This window comes from Synchiropus splendidus, chromosome 7, assembly GCF_027744825.2.
Source record: "Synchiropus splendidus isolate RoL2022-P1 chromosome 7, RoL_Sspl_1.0, whole genome shotgun sequence".
NCBI classification, from domain to species: Eukaryota; Metazoa; Chordata; class Actinopteri; order Syngnathiformes; family Callionymidae; genus Synchiropus; species Synchiropus splendidus.
Window position 1 is genome coordinate 15,083,647 of NC_071340.1, and position 19,214 is coordinate 15,102,860.

General features: G+C 42.0%; 2 protein-coding genes across 3 annotated transcripts in view; both read right to left on the minus strand.

Annotated features, from left to right (window-relative positions):
- bin3 (bridging integrator 3) overlaps window positions 1-11,599 on the minus strand; it is a 31,805-nt gene extending 20,206 nt beyond the window's left edge. The window contains exons 1-3 of the mRNA XM_053871978.1: window positions 11,463-11,599; window positions 1,990-2,038; window positions 1,436-1,476 (exon numbers count right to left, since the gene is read on the minus strand). Of these exons, the coding sequence (XP_053727953.1) occupies window positions 1,436-1,476; window positions 1,990-2,038; window positions 11,463-11,470 (98 nt within the window). The 5' untranslated portion in view covers window positions 11,471-11,599. The remainder of the gene's footprint in view (window positions 1-1,435; window positions 1,477-1,989; window positions 2,039-11,462) is intronic.
- Window positions 11,600-11,658: 59 nt separating this feature from the next.
- egr3 (early growth response 3) lies at window positions 11,659-17,748 on the minus strand. Of its 2 annotated transcripts, none has more exons than XM_053871975.1 (2): window positions 17,588-17,748; window positions 11,659-15,953 (listed from the first exon to the last, which is right to left on the minus strand). In XM_053871975.1, the coding sequence occupies exons 1-2, from the start codon at window positions 17,739-17,741 to the stop codon at window positions 14,875-14,877; spliced, it is 1,233 nt and encodes a 410-aa protein (XP_053727950.1). In that variant the 5' UTR covers window positions 17,742-17,748; the 3' UTR covers window positions 11,659-14,874. The 2 variants fall into 2 exon arrangements, with proteins under 2 accessions (XP_053727950.1, XP_053727952.1); XM_053871977.1 differs by having other exon boundaries at window positions 16,033-17,732.
- Window positions 17,749-19,214: the final 1,466 nt, after the last annotated feature.

Genomic DNA, 19,214 nt, shown 5'->3' on the forward strand with positions numbered 1-19,214 from the left:
TCACGGTTCACCCACAGACTTTGACGGGCCCTCCGGGAGTTTCTCCCACCTTTGCCACACTTGATGTAAAAGAATCCCGATTGCTCAAAAGGTGAGGACACCATGAATGACAACTTGACTGATTTTTTCCCACATTTTTTTGTATGAACAGTGAAAAAAATAAACCAGGGTGTACCTATATTGACTGGATTAAAATGGTCAAAACCAGGTAAATCCCACTATTACAAAAGGTCTACTCAGCAATCTCTAGTTAGATTCAAATGTCTTCTGACCCTTGAGGCAGCAAGGATAGCCAGATTCTGTGGCCTTTGGAAAGAAGTCTATAGCAGCTCATGAGACTGCCACAGTGGGATTTTAAAAAGAGCCCAATAGAATTTGGAGCCAATCATTCCGTTGTCTGGAAATCTGTCCTCAAGTGGAGGACATTCAAAACAACTGGCCAAACGCCCAAGCAAGTTCAACTGAAGAGCAGACCACAAGATGCTAAAAGAAGTCTGAAAACTCTAAAATGTCAACAAGGGAGCTACAGCAGGATCTTGCTCCGGTTGAGCCGAGCTCATGGAGGAAACCTCTGCTCTCTGTCAGATTCTCGGAGAGAATACTGAGCTATAGCAGGATGTCTGAAATAATAAGTAATTAAGTATTTAGACACCATAGCAGGCTTTTAGCTAGAGGGGCATCAGGGTCTTAAACTGAAAAATATGATATGGGACGCCTTGTTTTTACAGCAAGACGCCCTATTTTATCGCACGCTCATCGCAGCGCTATCAAACTGGTTCCCATGAAAAGGGTGTTTCTCCTCAGTAATTTCATTGAATTAGATCGACAGACTGTCATGCCTTCGTGGACCCAAGGCTTTGCAATTGTGGGCACCATATTTGTTTTTAGGTGAAATCTCAGGGTTATATACATTTCACGACTCACATTTGATGGGTCGACAGGGCATGGAACAGTGCTGTTATTGGTGGGATGTCAGATGGTAAATCCTAGCTAAAAGCCTGCACCAGAGCAGAGAGATGGTTTGGAGTAGAACAAATCCAACAGCTAAGAATAATGTGGAAGTGGATTATTTAGGGGTGGTATACTGCAACAAGACAATACTTGTTGTATAACTTGAAAATACCATCACTCTTGGTGACCTTACACAGGTCACGTAACCAGGAAACACCACAAACACATTTTGTCATCACTCTGGGATTGTTGCATTTTGTCTTGTAAGAGTGTAATGGGAGGATGAAACTTTGTATGTCTCAGGCGCAGTACTTAAACAGCATAGCCTTCATTCGCTCTCTCTCACACACCACAACCACACTTTGTCACCGGCTTTATTAGCTTTCTTCCTAATTGAAACTTTCTGCAGAAAACCTGAATGTGACCTTCAGGAGGGGGGAGCTAAACAAACACACAAAATGTAATATAAAAAATATGAACTTACTTTTGGAGTTTGTCATATTCTCGCTCAAAGTCTCTTTCAACCTAGAAAACAAAGGTTAATAAAAACAAGAAAATCATTTGACTTCTTACACTGAAGACGTTGAATTGGTTATTTCTAATACAGATTTTTCACATCTGGAAATATCTCAAGCTGGTTACAGAGGCATCACTGACTCCTGACATGTGGCGCACAATGTAAACACAGGGGCCAAAACATTGAGGGAGGCAGTTGACGCTCTGTCACCAATGTCTCATCTAAACGGTCCACTTCAAGCCCACTCCCTGGTCTCTGCCTAGGATGGCACAGGAAGCGACCTGTGGCCACAAATCTATTACAGAGGAAGTGGTTTGCTCCGGTAAAGAGATCGCCCACTCACAGTCACTTCAAGGTAACCACCTCTGCCCCCTCACATGGCTCAGACTAAATGACGTCTGACGGGGCATTATTTAGACTAACTGTCACGTCTTATGGGACATCAAACTGATAGGCAAAGGTTTCATACAAGGCTCAATAACGCTTGATCCTGTCGAGCAATCTTTGTTGGATGGACTTACAGTTTTAGAGACGATCTGCTTCTTGGGCTGACCAATCTTGAAGGGAATCCTGAAATGAAAAGATAAGAGAGTTACACGCAACTGAGTGAGATGGTGGATCAAAGCAACAAGCACAGGATTCATACTGAAAGACAATTACGTCTGAAATGGCAAAAATAAGTCAGACAAAATACATATTTTCGCTAAATATCTATCTCCCAAAAAGACACCACACTGTACTGTCAAAAATAACCACCTGGGATGAGGCTCACTAAATCTATACGATCTGACACAAGCATTAGCTCTCAGAAAGTCATTGAAGTCATTGGACATTGAAATTATGCCAAACGTCAGGTCAAATTCAAGCACTTTTCCAGCACTTTGAGGTTTCATTGTCACACTTTTCCAGTAATACAGTAGAGGTAAATCACATGTGTACAAAAACAGAGACAATCAGAATTGTTTGCAGTAGTACAGGGTTTCTGCTACATGTAAACAATCGTGGTGCACCGCCACAGCTTAAAAGAGAGCCGCCATGTGTTCAGAATCAACCAGTAAAACAAAGCGGAGTCATCGAAACAAGCAGATACCACATAACACATTGCAAAAGTGGACAAGATGATGGTGGTTATTGGTGCGTTTTTAAAGGAAAAATCCAGAAAGAAACATCATAATAACTAAATGACAGGAATAAGTCGCTCACTCTCTCAAACATGTGATGGACTGGGTGAGGATGGCTTTTTCACATAACTGGTATCTTTTTCTCACTTTCTTGACCTGGCCAGCGGCGCAACAGACTGTCACTCTCTGGCTCATGTCTCCTGTGCACACCCAACTACATCGCGTCAGCCATCCCTTTGGCTCACTGATGGAACATTTTGACCAATCATGGAGGGCTTTGACAAGGGAAAAAGAGGAAAATGAAAGAAACTGTAGTCAGTCATGGATCCTGTACCTGAGAAACACCCCATCTGGCGTGTGAATTAGAGAAATGGTTTAAGTGTTTCAATGTGAAAACTCAGCGAACCATTCGGTCGGGCAGTTAATTGTCATCGGTGAAAAACAATCACAATTTTCGAGCACGTTGAAGCACTTCATCAGAAATTCAAGCACTCGAAAGGATTTCAAGCACCTATACGAACCCTGAAATAAACACTTGGACTTCCCCAGCATAGGCGGTATCTCTGTGGGGGCTGCATCCTGAATGGACCTCCTTAAAGGTCATAACTAAAAGACGGACTCCTCCTCAAGAGGAAACTCCGAAACTGCGGGTCATGCTTCATGACATGTTGACAAAAATAGTGGAAAACTCCTCTTACGCAGGGAAAACAGTGTGTAATCTTAAGTCCACAATCCATATGGAAAAAGAAAATAGATCAAAAGGGGTAGATATTAATGCAGTTGTATTCCTCTTTTCAATGCATGAAAATGGAAGTGCTGTAGCCAAGCACAAACCATTTTTGTGCAAACTGAGCGACAAAAAGTCCAAGCCTTTCTGGTAAGATTTTTTTCTTCATCAGTCCACCTGCACTTCCTCGTGCATTATGCATTATGAAACTACTGTAATTATTGTACAGTACATATATCAACTGATTTCTTGGACAAAATGTAGTGAGAGTGTTTTGGCTGTGTTTGGTACTGGTAGCTGCTCTTTTGTTGGACTGTTGACATTCCTGCCGTCTTGTTTCCACTGCAATGGGTGTAATATTGTTACATCATTTGTGGCGGCTCATTTGGTGAATGTCTACGTGCAAAGCAGTGTCAGGACATTGCTTTCCAAGCCAATATTTCACCTGTGCTGCAGCCTGCTACCCAAACTAGACATGACAGGGAATTAAAACATACATTTCCCAAAGAGAAAAACTTTTCCTCCACACCTGAAAGAGAAGCACGCCGACAACCAGGCTTTGATTCAAGAAAAGTAACATTCCCTCTTAGTTAAAACACTCTTTTATCCCTGTTTCCAAACTTGGCCTACCTCAGCCCTAATAAGTTGCTGCTGCGCATCAGAGTGCTTCGCGAAGCCATGAAAGAGCAAACACTGCTTTGCCAGTGTGCTTGGCTGTAACTTGTCATTGATATGGTACTAATAGCCTGAAATCTTGGCTTCATGATGGACAGTTGCTGCTGACAGGCAGGGTGAGGCAGCAGCTGCGTCAAAAGAAAGGTGTGTAGACTAATGAGGTGGAAAAAAAGGAGGGTGTGATGTAGGGCTCGTTGTGCAACGACAGAATGGTACAGATGTGTGGAGAAGATCTTGATGGCAGCTCGATCAAAACCCAGCATGGTCGAATACGAGAATTGACCTAGAATTATTAAACACGCTGCAAGAAAGAGATCCCAGCTGTGGGTTACAGAGCAACAGTGTGCTTTCAAAAAGGGCTTTCCCAGGTGCCACCTAGCTCACAAATGATAATTATAACTCATGTGTATTCACTATTTGAAATTTTTCAGAATGAAAAGATTATGTACCAAAGAGAAGCGACGGCAGTTATCACTTCTATGTCATCACCAGGGTGAGCCAAGATGGAAAATATTACTCAGATTTCTTTTATGTGACTCACCTTGCTTTGATTGAAAGTGTGCGGGTTGGTTGTCATATCTAGGCCAAAACACTCTCTCACAACTGCGCTAGGGGTGGTAAATTTCCATAATGAAACTCCCTTACTAATGACACAACTCTGAAACAAGTATGTGCAAAGGGGATCTTCGTCAGAGGAGCTTTAAAATAGACGTCAGTTAAACTGTGGAGCATGACGTCGCCACAAATGTAACATTTCTAGTTTTGTCTATTCAGAACTAATGCTCTGACAGCAACAAGTTGCCTATAGTCTTACCTCTCTCTAGACTAGAACATAAACATACAGTGCATTCAACCCGAGTACCGGGGGCCAAATCCGAATTGTATCATACTGTTCCCAATAAAGAATGATGTTTTATTTATTTATTTATTTTGCATCTAATAGCCAACCACAACAGAGGGATTCGAGGGAATAGTCTGACCACGGCTGGACCTCAAACTCATTTCAAGGGTAGGAAGGAATAATTCATTTGGCTAAGCTCTTTTTGCAGACAATGGTCCGGTGAAGACGGCACAGGATCATACTCAACACTTAACTGTCACGGCAAATATCATACAGCTTGTTTGAGATGACAAACACCTTTGCCAGCACAATTTTTCATTATAAGTAGAAGGGAATCTGCCCTTCAGTACCCAAGTCAGACTTACACCACAGGGTTGAACATGGAAAACTGGTAAAGCTTTTAGGGCGCAGGCAAAACACAATTTAAAGGCACATACACACATCATGTTGGCTCTCACATTAGCCTGCACTGAAAGTCCACATGGCCGCAAAAACACAACCCCAGGCTTGGTCAAGACGTCACATTAGCTATGCCATCAAAACGTGTATTCATTTTCATATTTTACTCAGAGGCATCTGGAGTTGGATTTTCCTCACTAATAATCAGCAGTCAAATAGATTTTCAATTTCGAATTTGGAAAACACTCACTTAAAAAAACAATATCAGCCTTGCACCAGGCTTGGCAATGAACTCCGTCAGCAAAAGAGAAGGTCACTTTAAACACTCAAGTGCTCCAAACTGTCATTAATGCTTCAATGTCCAGTGTGTTTAAAGTCAATGTTCTCTTTTACTACCTCTTTTAACCAACCATGACAGACTCCGCAGCTCAGTGACATCAGACTCGGTTTAGGTTGCACCACATTACGATGGATTTTCCTTGTTAGGCACCAAATTCCACATTTGCTCGCTCAAAAAAAACGCTAAAGAACAATCTCATGTTATGGATTTACAAAAAAGCCACTTGTGCAAAGAGCCAAAGGAAAGTGGCCACTCTCAATAACCGCTCATGAGAACTGGCAACCGCACCAAGAGAAGTGTGCTGGGCAAAGACAGAGAAAGAGAGAGAGGCCGAGAGGGAAAATGAAGCAGTGAGAATCCGTTCCAACGTTTCTTCACACAGGAATATTTCGGTAAGAGCTGTCACGTTTAGAAACACTGGTAAGTCTCTAGCCTTGTGAACATGGCAAAGGTCCGGACTCAATCTTCTTACAGGAAGATCTGGGAAGGTCAAAGACTGCAGGAGAATACATAGGCATCATCATTATTGTGTTCATTTAGGAACGTGAATTCAAATTAAAACATTTACACATGTCTGGGTTTCATTGCTATGCCAAAAAGTCATATTTCATTAAGTACTTGGTACATGGTCAGTCGTGGACGTTGTTTGGATGAACCAAACCAATACAAAAAGTCACAATAAACATCTGAACGCTACTTAATTTGAATTTAAAGTATAATTTCATTTACTTCGTGGAATGTAACTGCATTTTGGTCCACCTATTTTCTCCCAGACATTGAACGCAGAACATCTGTCAGGAAGCAATAAAGGCTTGAAGACGAACAGACTTGTGGAGGTGGGTTCATGTTTTACTGCGAGGCACACCAAGCACGCTTATATTTAATAAGACTTCAAATCAAGTGCAATAACTTAGTTTTTGTCCAAATTCACTATTTATTAGATGTTAAAATACAATCTTGCCTCTGACAACATCATCAGCTTCAGAGCAGATCGTAGTTTCTGTCTTCCATGACAAGGCATCCATCCAGATACATTTTTGTCATGTCATTCGCTCCCCGTCTTGGTTGTTCAACAAAAGTGCACCAATCGCTCCACCACATCCAGTGAGCTGTTATGGAATGTTATCGATTTATTTCACAATAAGCATGGTGTCATTCACACAGCCATCAATCTACCACTGTTGTCACAACAGTCTTCTGTTTTTCCACATCCATTTCCAACAAAGATGAAAACATAAAATACAGTTTCACTGAGAATGCCTCGTAATGTAAACCAATTTATGAACCTTCCTAAGCTGGACAATTAAGTAATTGTAAATTTGGTTTTAAAAATGATAAAAAGAAGCTGTAAAACACTTGTCTATTGGCAGCAAAATTAAAATACAGAGAAAATGAGCTTTTACAGGCAACTGCCCTGTGACCTCCATTATCTACTCAACTTTGCCATTACATTTCCGCTGAAATAGTGTTCACGTCACGAGAACCCGTCCAGCACGTAGGCAAGAACAATGACACAACAGTCTTCTCTCTCCGGGACACATTATGCATCAGCTGCAAGGACCAATTGCTTTTTACCCGACTGAAAATGTGTAAACCATTAGAGGGACTGTGCATCATTGGATCTATGAAGTTCTGCAGAACACAGAGCTCTGGTTGAAGAAGTTGGGAAGTGGGATTGTTCTGAAGATGACCCCAAAGTCAGGGCTCTCACGTCACAGCAGCAAGTGTGCAGGCCATACTGGAATGCATCATTCAGCACTGTCCATAAAGGGCTCTTTTCACCGCGGATGCCCACCACACTTGACCTCGTCTTTGGCAGTGCGTGATGGTAGAGACGTCGCTTGCCAACTATTGACTATCTGCCTGAACCGAATGACGCCATGTTGCTAGCTCCATCCTATTCAACTTGGAAATTGACACCAAGAATGTGTAAAGCGTAATAAAAAAAAGCTGATTAGAATGTCATGTTTCTAAATGAAAGGCATTATGCGGCGATTTCACGCCCTTTTACATTCTCTGGTTTCAGTCAGGATTTTGTGAGCCAAGTCTTTGAGCTTAACTTCATATTTAGTGAATGTCTACACCATCAAAAAGTAGTTAAATTGTGATTACAGCTCTCACCAGTACTATAATTTAGTGTTCAGAATACAAGCCATTGCTATTAGAAAATATCTTTCATGTTAGAGTAAAATAGCGCACCACTGTACACATTTCCGATGTCAAATTCAAGCACTATTTTAAGGCCCATTTACAATTTCCAGCACTCGACAGTGGAGGTAAATGATGTGGGTACAAAAACCAACACAACCAGAACTGTTTAAAGCACCAATGTATACGTAGACAGATCATGAGACTTGAAATAGGATGTGATGAATACAGTACCTTCTGTTGTAGTCAATACAATGCATTAACCCAACCAGGCTTTTAGCAAGGAGGCCGTCTTCAAAACATGAAAAAATGGACACCCGATTCTTGACCGTAGCTTGGCTGCCAGATGCTGCCATATACCAGAGTAATCTGCCGGCTACAGTCCAGAATCAGGTGTCCATTTTTTCATGTTTTGAAGAGGCCCAGATGCCCTCCTAGCTAAAAGCCTGAACCCAACAGCCATCACTAGGGCTGGCATCATGGTCAATGTTCAAGATCGATTTGACTTTGATTCATAAGGCTCTGTATCGATAAATCATAAAGGAAACAAAGAACAGACTTTTAGCTAGGAGGGCGCTTGGGTGTCCTGAGAACTCAGCAGGACGCCCTAAATGTCCAATTATTAGTGCCTATATAATGCCCAACTCGTAGTGCCATCACACTGGCTTCCATGAAAAGGGTGTTTCTGCACGGCTGAATTCTCGACACTTTCGCAATCGTAGCTTGGCCACCACATTTGTTTACCAGTGTCATCTCATAGTTATCCACACCTCGCTAGTCGCCTCACTCGCGGCATGGATATGGTGATTGATGGGATTCTGGGAAACCGCAGAAGTTGCGAACTTTAAACAATCCTTTACAAAACTAACTCATAGCTTTTTAAATTTCATTCATTCATTAGCTACATAATACAGCTAAAAAAAAATGTCGCTTCTATTGGCAAAAATCTCGCTCCCCGACTCCTCCTGCTCCGACAGCGTATCTTGTCGCATACTCTGAACTATTTAGCTTCAGTTCTCTAGTAGGCCTGGGCGATATGACTCTTATCAGTCTCTTATCACTTATTTCAGGAGCAAAGACTTTTTTTTCATAAAACACAAAAGACAAATATGTAAAAACGAAACAGAAATAAACTTCAAATTAGGAAGGATTGTAAATATACTGAGTCATACAGTACATTTATAACAGCCAAACATTTTAAAGTACTTTAAAAATAACTTTTAGTCATCGATATATGTAGACTGCTTCAAGCTCCACGTAGTTCTGATGTAATGTGCTGTGCTTCTCATTTTTCGAGATATCTGTTATAGAAGAAGTCACCCCTTTGATTATAAAACTTCTCTGGCAGTTTATTTAAACAGGTTTTTTTCAGCAGATTTTAACGTGTGCTGGAGCGATTGTGATGCAGTGATACACAACCGATGCTGAATACGATGTCGGAACGTGTTATACCACCTTTTACGAAAACAACGGTGAAAACGTACACCTAAAGATAACTCACTGATCATGGTAATCAATTCATACTGATCTCATTGGCTGGGAATTTGTAGCACAATATTGCAATTGCAGCTACGCACACTTACAGGGTTTTTTTTTTTTTGCAACTAAGCATATAGGACACTACAAGACGCTGATCTACAGTCGGAACTTACTAATTACCCCATAATAAGCACTTGAGGAATTCAAATTTTTGAGGGGTAATTATTCCTTGCAGTACAAACACAGTTTTTAAACTCAACTATTTCTGCATGAAGCCAGAATGGGAGAGGCGCGGCTAGCATTAATGTGTTGCGAGATACCCTGCAGGGAAATGCGTGCAAGTTTAGAGGGACTTTGCTTGTCTTCTTAGAGAACTTGCGTGAGGTCAGGCACCATCGCTGTGGGGCTGTAAAATCGATCAATACTATACATTCCATGTGGTCTTGGACGGTTGAGGGTGAGCAGTCCTAACATATCTGCGCATTGTTAGAACGGTTAGGAGCTCTTCACACAAGGCACTGCTTTCAAACACCTACAGGAGGAAAGTTCATGATGAAAGAATTACAATCCATAGGACTGTTAAAATCACCAGTAGTTTGGCACAGACTCTGAAAATCCAAATCGATAAAATGCACAAAAAATGTGGGATTGGTTGACTTCAGACAAGTGCAGTTGGAAGTCAGTAATGAGCCAAGTAAATTTTCGTTCCATACACAGACTTCGGAGACAAATGAGAGGACATGAAAGAAAAATGTACAACACGCAGCTGAATATAAATCAGACCAAAAACAATGCGCACACTATGAGAAAAAGAGAAAAAGTTAAACCTTTGCAAGTACAGAAAAGAATACAAGCGTCTCGCATTATACTCAACATTGAGATAAGGAGCCTCTGAACTACTAGAAATATTGAACCTGCAACACCATAAAACAGACCAAAACACATTTCTATGATATGAAAAGTGAAGCACGAGAGACTTCCTTTGTTTCAGAAACTGGTCAGTATGTCTACCACAGTTGAAATAGTGCACCAAACAGGGATTCAAAAATAAGTAGTACACTTATAGTAGTACACTGACGCTACGGTTGTGGCCCAGTGGAGGCTTACACTTTCTTTAACATTGGAGGTCTCCAGTCAATACAGAGTGAGTTTGTGTTTGTGGTTAAATAAAGGCAGAAACTGATCAATCCTGTGTGTGTGACGTTAAAACAGATGTCAAAGCTATCAGTCGCAACTATCACTAGGGGGTAACCAGGAGGCTGAAGAGCCGCATGCCAACCCCGACTTGTGTGATACAAACATTTAAAATGTAATATTTTGATGTTACACTACTCTTAAGTGACATGATATTGTATAATAAAAAAATGCAGGGTGCGGTCAAGACAAATATATATATATATATATATATATACATTTTTTTTGTTTATTTTTTTTTACTTTACTTTTTTTTACTGTACATGAAGATCAGGTTACTAAAGACTGACCAAATGTCTTAAGCACTCCACTCATATAAAATGGCAAAAATAAAATCACACCACAAATAAATTAAATATATGATAACAGAATATTGCTTTTACAGTAAACTGTACTGTACTCGGCTGATCATGCTCATCTAGTCTCGCGAGATCTCGATGTCCACCCTTGAGGTAGCCGTTTCAACTTTTTGACTGAACTGCATAATTTCTTCAGTCAGATTATGACGGAACGATTATTCAGGGCATAAAACTACACGAACTATGTATTTGAAAAACAACAGATATTCATTTATTTCTAAATTGTCCACAAAAACACGGATAAACATTGTGTACCGGAGCTAATGCTAACCCACAAGAGCCTGACAATATCAACAGATGCTCGAGCTACGGACGACACAAAGACACAGTTAAGCCAAATACGACCAAACTCACAACCAGTAACGACACACTTAAGATTCCATTTATGACAACACAATTCAGCAATGCTGATGGTCGCTAACCTACTCGTCTTCGATCGATGTACAGTGTTTTCCTACAGCCGACCGTCATTTTACGCCACTACACACTTCATTTACAGACGTCCTCAAATATTATACACGTTAAAACAACTTCGATGAATATTAAGCTTTAAATCTGCTAGTTTAGCGACTTAAAACGGAGTTAAACGCCAGTTTGTGTAGCGCTACCAGGAAGTAGCCGGAGCCCAGTCACTTAACCATCTGTCGCGAACATGTGGGATTAAGAGTCCCACTCTGCTCTCACGTCTCCCCGCTTTGTTGCTATACATACCAGCTCATTTTGAGTGAACCTTTATTCCTTTTTCATTAGGTAGTTTTGTTTTCTTCCGTGCACCTCATTCCTCAGAGCGAGTCTCGTCCCAGTGTCAAACAGGAAGTGGAGTCTCGAGCGTGAGCTCATGCACATGACAAATACTCGCAGTGTCCGGAGAAGTGACCCCCGCGATTCAAGACGCTTGAACCAGAGGCAAGTGATATTTTTCTTTATTCAAGTACTTACATAGAAATAACAAAAACAATTGCATTACGACAAAATGAAGTGCCAGGTAAACAGAGGAGGACACCTCCCCATCACAAGGATATAGTAAAGTCCATTTCCAATATTCAGCTCATCATAAAAGGACCTTATTATAAGGTAATAAAAACATGAAATAGTCCAAAGACATCCACAACAGTTGAAACAAGACCCATTGTTTTTAAAAAAAAAGCCAACAAAACAGTTAATCCCAGAGTGCTCCTCCAATTGCTCGTCCTCGATTGTTGTTGTCCCGTTTATTATCCCTCTTTCACTGTGATTTTTTATTTTCATGCATAATAAAGAAATGAGCACCACCCGCAGTATTTGAGGGCAGCACTTTGGAACATCTCCGTGCACATGCAAACGTGAGGATATACTGTAATAAAAAGGAAACACAACGTAACAGAAAACAGTGTGTATCAACTCCAAGTAAACACCGCCGTGTTACCGTCGATGAGCACAAGATCCCTGAAGCCACGCGCTGTCGTCCAGTGGCCTGTAATATCTACACGTTATTGAAATCTCTTCATAAGTGAGCATTCTTTCCTGCGATTATTTGTCATCGGTCCGATCATATCGCCGCGCCTAAGGCCGACTTCACAGAGACTTAATCAAACAGTTCAACACAAACATTGGCAGAAGGCTGCCTTCAACTGCAAGCAGACTGAGGTCACATTTATGATTTGTTGCTCATGTGGAGTATTGTTTTTGATCAGCCAACCCTGCAACCCAGTTTGGCACAAAGATGGCTGCTGATGTTGGCTCTCGTCCAACATGGAGCAGAGACGGAAGATGAGGCAAATTCCAATGTCAGAGTTTACACCCTCCCACTTTTGCACATCAACATATAAACTGCATTATTTGCGGTAAAACAATATTAAAAAAAGGGGGGTGCGACTGTTTCCCAGAAAGTATAACACACATGTAGGATTCACATGTTACAGAGAAGGAATAGTGATCTCCAGACATTTAGAGAGCCAGAATCTTCATGAATTGAAATAAAGAATGAACAGCGTTTGGTGTTTGCACGTCGGCTCACGCTCCTCCTCTCCGTCTTTCCTTTACACAACATGGAACACAGATTTCCACACACCATGATCATGACATCCACTCTCACCGGCAGGTGTCTAAACAAGCACACAGACGGAATCTTTTTTTTTTTGGTAAAATATATTCAAAACAATCTTATAATCATTGGATAACATCACATTATTTTTGTAACATCGATAAAACATTTCAAATAAATATCTTTTTGATCACCTCATATACTCAAGTCCATTGTGCCGACGACATGAAATGAGCTGCTACAGGGTGTTTTTAGGGAGCGATATTCGTGACGGGATCTTAAAGTGACAAAGGGAATGAGTTCTGTGACCCAACATATGCTTGAGCATCAGTTTTAGTTTGAGGGAATAAGCTCTGACAAACAAGCTACTGACGACTGACTTTACAGCAGAATGTATTTTAACACAAACTAATTATTCACACTCCTCTATAAAAAGCCTGTGAACTTTAAACAATCTGAAAAAGTGCATATGAGTTGGGAAAAAAATGGCTCTCTGAGGCCATAATAACTGGAGAATAAGTGGACACTTGCCAGGAGGCAGAGCAGTGAAAGCGGCTTGTTACTGGAGAGAGAGGTTTTTATCAAAACCCTTTTTTCTTAATTTGTTCCCAGGCTTTGTGAATACTGTCTACTATAAAATATAAGTGTATTTTCTCACATTCAACACACCCCTCCAACTAAGTGGCTCTTGCACTTTTAAACAAAGACAAGGCTGTGAACACTCAAAATCACAGACAATTAGGTTACTTTAACACGTTAGCATAATACAACACATGAATGTGGTGGGATATTGCATTGGATTCTGCCTCTAGCTTCGAAAACTACTTATTTTTACTGCTAAATGTGACACAGGACAACTGAAAGTCTGTTCATTTATTTGTAATATAATAAGGCTGTTATAAATAATAAGGAAAAACCTTGGTGCCAGTCTTAGTGTAAATACAGGGTCTGAAGTATAACTGTTACGCTTTATATTGTTGCTGTATTGAGTTAAAATCCACATCAATTAAACAGTCATTGTTTTCTCATACTAAAGGAAGAGATGTACTAATACTGTACTGCACATAAGGAAACATAAATCTTTGCCACAGTGAACATTCAGTCAATGGATGGTTGTTTTGCACAAATATATAGGTGTGTACACATCTATATATTTGTATCAAAACTCAGCAAAAAAAAAACACACTCCAATTTTAATACAAGAAATGTGTAATAGTTCAAAATATTTGATTCTTGTTATGAGCTGTTAATGTTTACATGAGGTAAACAGTGGAAGATGAGTCAAAACATTTTCAGGAAGAAAGCATCATATTTGTGTCAGTGCTCATGGAGGGGACTATTGTGGAACGTTCAGAAGAAACTATTGCATAAAAGAGCTAAAAAAATATATATGAAGACATAAATAAGAAGCAGTGTAAAAGTGAGACAATGATTCCTTTTTTAAAATGGTGACACAAGCGCAGACTGATTTGTGCCACCTGAAGAACTGTGACGCTTCATTCGTCTTAAGACTTTGTCAGTGAGAGCAGGCAAGTCGGATAATATATTAAACGTGTTCTAAGCTGATCTCGCTGCTCTGTTTGGCAATACCAGGCATCATGAAAAAAAAAAAAGGTTGGCTGTGTATCCGTGACACATTTAGCACATTCCATTAGAGAGAACAACATTTAAATATAAAATAAAACACAACACTATTAAGAAAAAAAAGAACAACAAGAAAGGACAGTCGAGTGCCACTAATAATGTGTCTATGACAGTACACAAATATAAACAATTGCACTTTAAAACAGCCTAGTTCATCAACGCATACATCCCATAGTCACTCACCCAGTGTGTTTGATGGGCTCTGGCTCCTTTCCAATTTTACTTCAAATTTACAAAATTGTATCCATGGTAAAAATGTATCGATACACAGCGGAGATTGGGCAGAATGTGCTGAGATGAACGGACACTCTTGTAATTTTCGACTGAGAAGGCGTGCTGATGTGAAAGAGGGAAAAAAAGAGTCACCTGCTATAGCATAGTGGATATAGTCCCGTCTTCATAAGTCTCTTTGTCTGCGGCCAACTGAGAGTCCAGTCCAACCGGGCACAGTGATGGTCATGAGGCTCCGACCGCAGGCCCCCCACAGGCGCTGGGGGGCGAGCTGTGACTCCCAGTCGCCCCACTGCCCTTGTCCGTGGGCTTCTTGTCTTTCTGTTTCAGGTGAACCTTTGCATGTCTCTTCCTCTCATCACTCCTGGCAAACTTTCTCCCACAGAACTCACAGGAGAAGGGCTTCTCGCCAGTGTGTGTGCGAATGTGTGTGGTCAGGTGATCACTCCGGCTGAAGGAGCGCATGCATATTCTGCACTGGAAAGGCTTGTGACCCGTGTGGATGCGGAGGTGACGTGTGAGCTCGTCTGAGCGTGAGAAACGTCTGTCGCAGTTCTCTGCCGGACACGCGTGCGGACGCTCGTGGACCGGGGTTTTGCTCGGCCGGTTGGGGTACTTCCGAGGCCGGATGGGTTTGAGGGTGAGAGTCTGTGGGGGTGGGTGGTGTTGAGGCGGGTGCTGCTGCCCGCCTATGAACCCAGGGTGAATCTGCTGTTTGTCTTTGAAGGCTCTGATGGTCTCCAGAGGTGTGATGGGTGGAGGGTTGACCCGGATTGGATCCATGGTCTGAAAGGGTTTGTGCTCCATCACACCGACATCGCCCTGATGATGGAACAGGTTGTAGTCAGGGATCATGGAAAAAAGGCTTCCATCCATGGAGGCTTTGGACGTGGAATGATAGTCATTACCCGGATAGGCCAGGGTGGTGGTGGTGGCCGGACTGTGGTGGAAGGAGACCTGATCCTGGTACAGGTCGCTGCAGGTGGAGTAGGCAGGCAGTGGCGGACCGTACACCTGCTCCATGTCTGATGACTGCCCGCCCATGCCTGCTGCAGAGGAGGACGTCTGCGTGGTCACTGTGCCGGGTGATGGAGAAACACCCAGGATCCCTGCGCTGACCAGACTGATGATGTTGTTATCAGAGCACCAGCCGGAGCCGCCGATGCCGCCCGAGGGAGGGGTGTCGAAGGCAAACTTCCCCAGATAGGTGACGGTCTGCCCGCTGCGGTTCGCCTGGAAGCCGGATCCGTACTGGATTTCTGCAGAGGCTTTCTCATTAGCCATGCCCAGATCCATGATGTTATCTGCCAGAACAGAACACAAATTACATGAAAAAAAATCCAAATGAAATGAATAAAAAGGCAGACATAGTGAGGCACATACTCTCAATCCTTGTGATAATGTGCCAGCAAGACTACAAGTGGGATAGAGTTGAAGCAGCAAAGTGAGCCATGTCAGACCTGTAAGTTCGGTGACTGACTGCAGCTCCTGAGACAGTGGTGTGTCTCTCTCAGATCCCACAAGCCCCCATAAATCAGCTCCCAAACACCCCCTTTGATCCACTTATTGTGTTCTTTAGGAGGACCGCCAAACTCAATGGCAAGATCTGATTTCTTTACAGCAGAGGGGATTATATGGCAGACGCCTCATCTTTCACGCTTAAGGATTCAAAACACATTTTAAGTAAAAAAAAAAAAACAAAAAACATCTGCACAAATCAAATGTGTGTATGAAAAGGAAAGTACGTGGGCGTTTTAAAATGTTTCGCTTCTAATCTCTGCTAGATTTTTTTTTTTTAATGTATGTCTTCTGACATGTTTAGTAAATTTATTAATATTATGGCAACTTCCTGTTGTGACATTCAATATGTTGTAACTTATAATAAAATCAGAATGGCAAAAACAAACATTATTGAAGGGGTTGAGATATTCTTTATGTTTTGGGTGCAGGGCTGAATTGAAAACATAATCGCATTTATTACTCATGTCTTATATTATTGCATTAATACGGTTTATTAAAACCAAACAGCATGCGGATGTTAAATTCGCGGTGGTTTTAAATCTTTAAATTCCTCCGAGGACACAGAAAGTCTCGCGGTTGTGCATAAATGCGTCTATTTAAATTGATAAATACACGGCAATATTTTTGTTTTGCGCATTAACTTGCGCCCTGGTGCGAGTGCCTGACTTCTCTCGGATTTATAAACAATAGAATTATATAATTGGAAACGTGAAATTTGGCTGTGTGGTGACCTAACGAGGTGAAGCTGCACAATTATTCATTGATTTGTTGCCAATGTTTGACAACGGCGCTCATGTAGGCGGCTGAAATGATCCAAAATATGGATTTGAAGACAACATATTTACGGCCCTTGCGCCTCTATGTTTTCAATGTATGGAGTCACGCACGCCCACTTACTATCCCCGCGTGTAACTTGTGTGTGGATTGTTTAAAAAAAAACAACATTTGACGTATTTTATTGCGGTCGACACGCGTGATAATAAATATGTCTCATTTACACGCCGCAATTTCACTTTCAATCGTACATTAAAAGTCACGTCGTTTTCTGAAACAAAGGCAATATCGGAAGAGGTGATGACTGAATAACCCACATTCATATTTATTTTTTATAAATATGTCATTGTCACGGAAAGTTTTCGGAACAGGAACAAGTGCCGCACCGTGTGACATTCACGGGCCCGAAAATCACGGACATTACGCCGTCGACAAACAAAACAAAGAGTCCAGAATAGAGAATAATGACGCGAGTGCGGTTTAAAGTCGACGGGTTTGAATGAACATCGGAGGTTGTTAAGAGCGAGGAGTCGGCGCGCGGCTCTTCGCGCGCAGCAGCCGGAGCGCAAACAGGTGCCTCCACACAACTGTTGCCGCAACCCAAACACTCGCGAGCCCAAAATAAAGTGCGTCCGAGCCTTACCTGTGTTCATCTGCGAGTAGTGGTTTATAGACTCCGTGCTGGTGAAAATATTCATAGATGTCGGGATGTCCTCTTCTGGGTAGAGACTCTCGGGGATGGTGTTTATTAGACTGCTCATGGTAAGAGGGAGCTTGTCCGCCAGTTTCCCTGTCATAGCACTGATCTTCAGTCCGTCATTGATGGAGGAGGACAACACGCGGGGATCCAACAAGTGACAGCAAACACCTCTGAGAAGTGGGACAGGGGACGGATCCGAGGAGTGAGTATCCAAGGAGGACGCGGCAGCGGCGGTTGTCTCCTGCTCAGACTCTTGTTATGAATCTGATGACAGTGGAAGCCTGTGGGCTGCTTGTGGGGGAATGTGGAGTCTGTGGTGGTTGCACAAGGACGGCTCTACTTGCTCTATTGGAGCTGGATAGGGGACTCCACTGTGCCGGTGTTATATAGTGGGCTGGGACATTTGCGTGACGTAGATGACCATATATGGACAGAGCGCGCTTTGCCAGCCTGTCAGTGGAAACTACTGAGAGAGACGCTGCTGCTCCAGTCCACGATCAGAGCCCGGACTGTCCAGGACGGTCCGGGGAGTTTGGGTCCCTCTTTCCCCGATTCTGACACTCGGGAAGGCTTCCACGTGGACAGCCCACGTGGCGACAACTTCTGCCAAACAAAAGCCTCCACGTGAGTTCTTTTGTTTCCTCCCAGTCTCGCATTAAAGCCGCTGTTGTTAAAATATAGATAAATCTCGAGTCAATATTGCAGCTTCACTGTAAATCCACGGGACTTGCTCCGACCCGAGCAAGTGGAAACTCCATATTAGGCACCGTCCGGCCACGCCCCACTCCCCCCTGTCCGTATATGGACATGCCACTTCCGGGTGAACCAGTAGTGGAAAAGACATCGGAAGCCACAGAAGTTGAAAAAAAAAGAGAGCGTCATGGTTCACTTTGCAACACTTTGCAAACTTGTGAAACAAAACAAACATGCTATTTTAGTCTTTCATTGATTCAAAAAATAAATCCTGTCATTTGGTTAGCCATTTTAGGGGAACTAGGAAGTATGTAAGAGCTTTTTTTCCAAGTTGTTCAACTTTTTCTCCAAGTCATTTTTGACATTAGAAACGTTTATTTAAGCCGCATTTGAAAATACATGTCTCGACACAAGTCACAGAAAATGTTGAATGGGTTGTCAGCGCCGGGATATTTGCTCTTGAGGAATTAATAGTATCTCAATGAAGCAGAAGTGTGTGGGAGAATGAGTCTGAATCACGCTCTGTGTTCAGGGGGCTTAGACACAAACAGAGCAGCCAGAGATCTAGTGTCTCACTACCTCAACCTCCGAGCGTGTGTGTTTGTGTGCTACCGTTTTTATGGTACGTTTAATCGCTAAAATGAGCAACCACAACGATACCAGGCGGCAGTGATGATAAAAGCTTGCTAACGGTGTGAGTTCACTCTGACATTGCGACCTTCAAGACATTTGAGGTTGACAGCTAATCCTGATTTTTCTCACACGCAACTCAAAAACAATATACAAAAGCACAGATAAATACTAAATACTACTTCAAGGCGAATTTTACACTAGTGCTGAATAGTAAAAATGTTTATTTTATTATTTTTCTAATGAT

Bases quoted from the DNA above. Each gene is read 5' to 3' on its own strand.
- egr3 (XM_053871975.1), bottom strand. From the start codon at position 17,741: ATGACAGGGAAACTGGCGGACAAGCTCCCTCTTACCATGAGCAGTCTA. The intron at 15,954-17,587 runs GTAAGGCTCGGA...CTGTTCTGGCAG, and splicing joins CTACTCGCAGATGAACACAG to ATAACATCATGGATCTGGGC.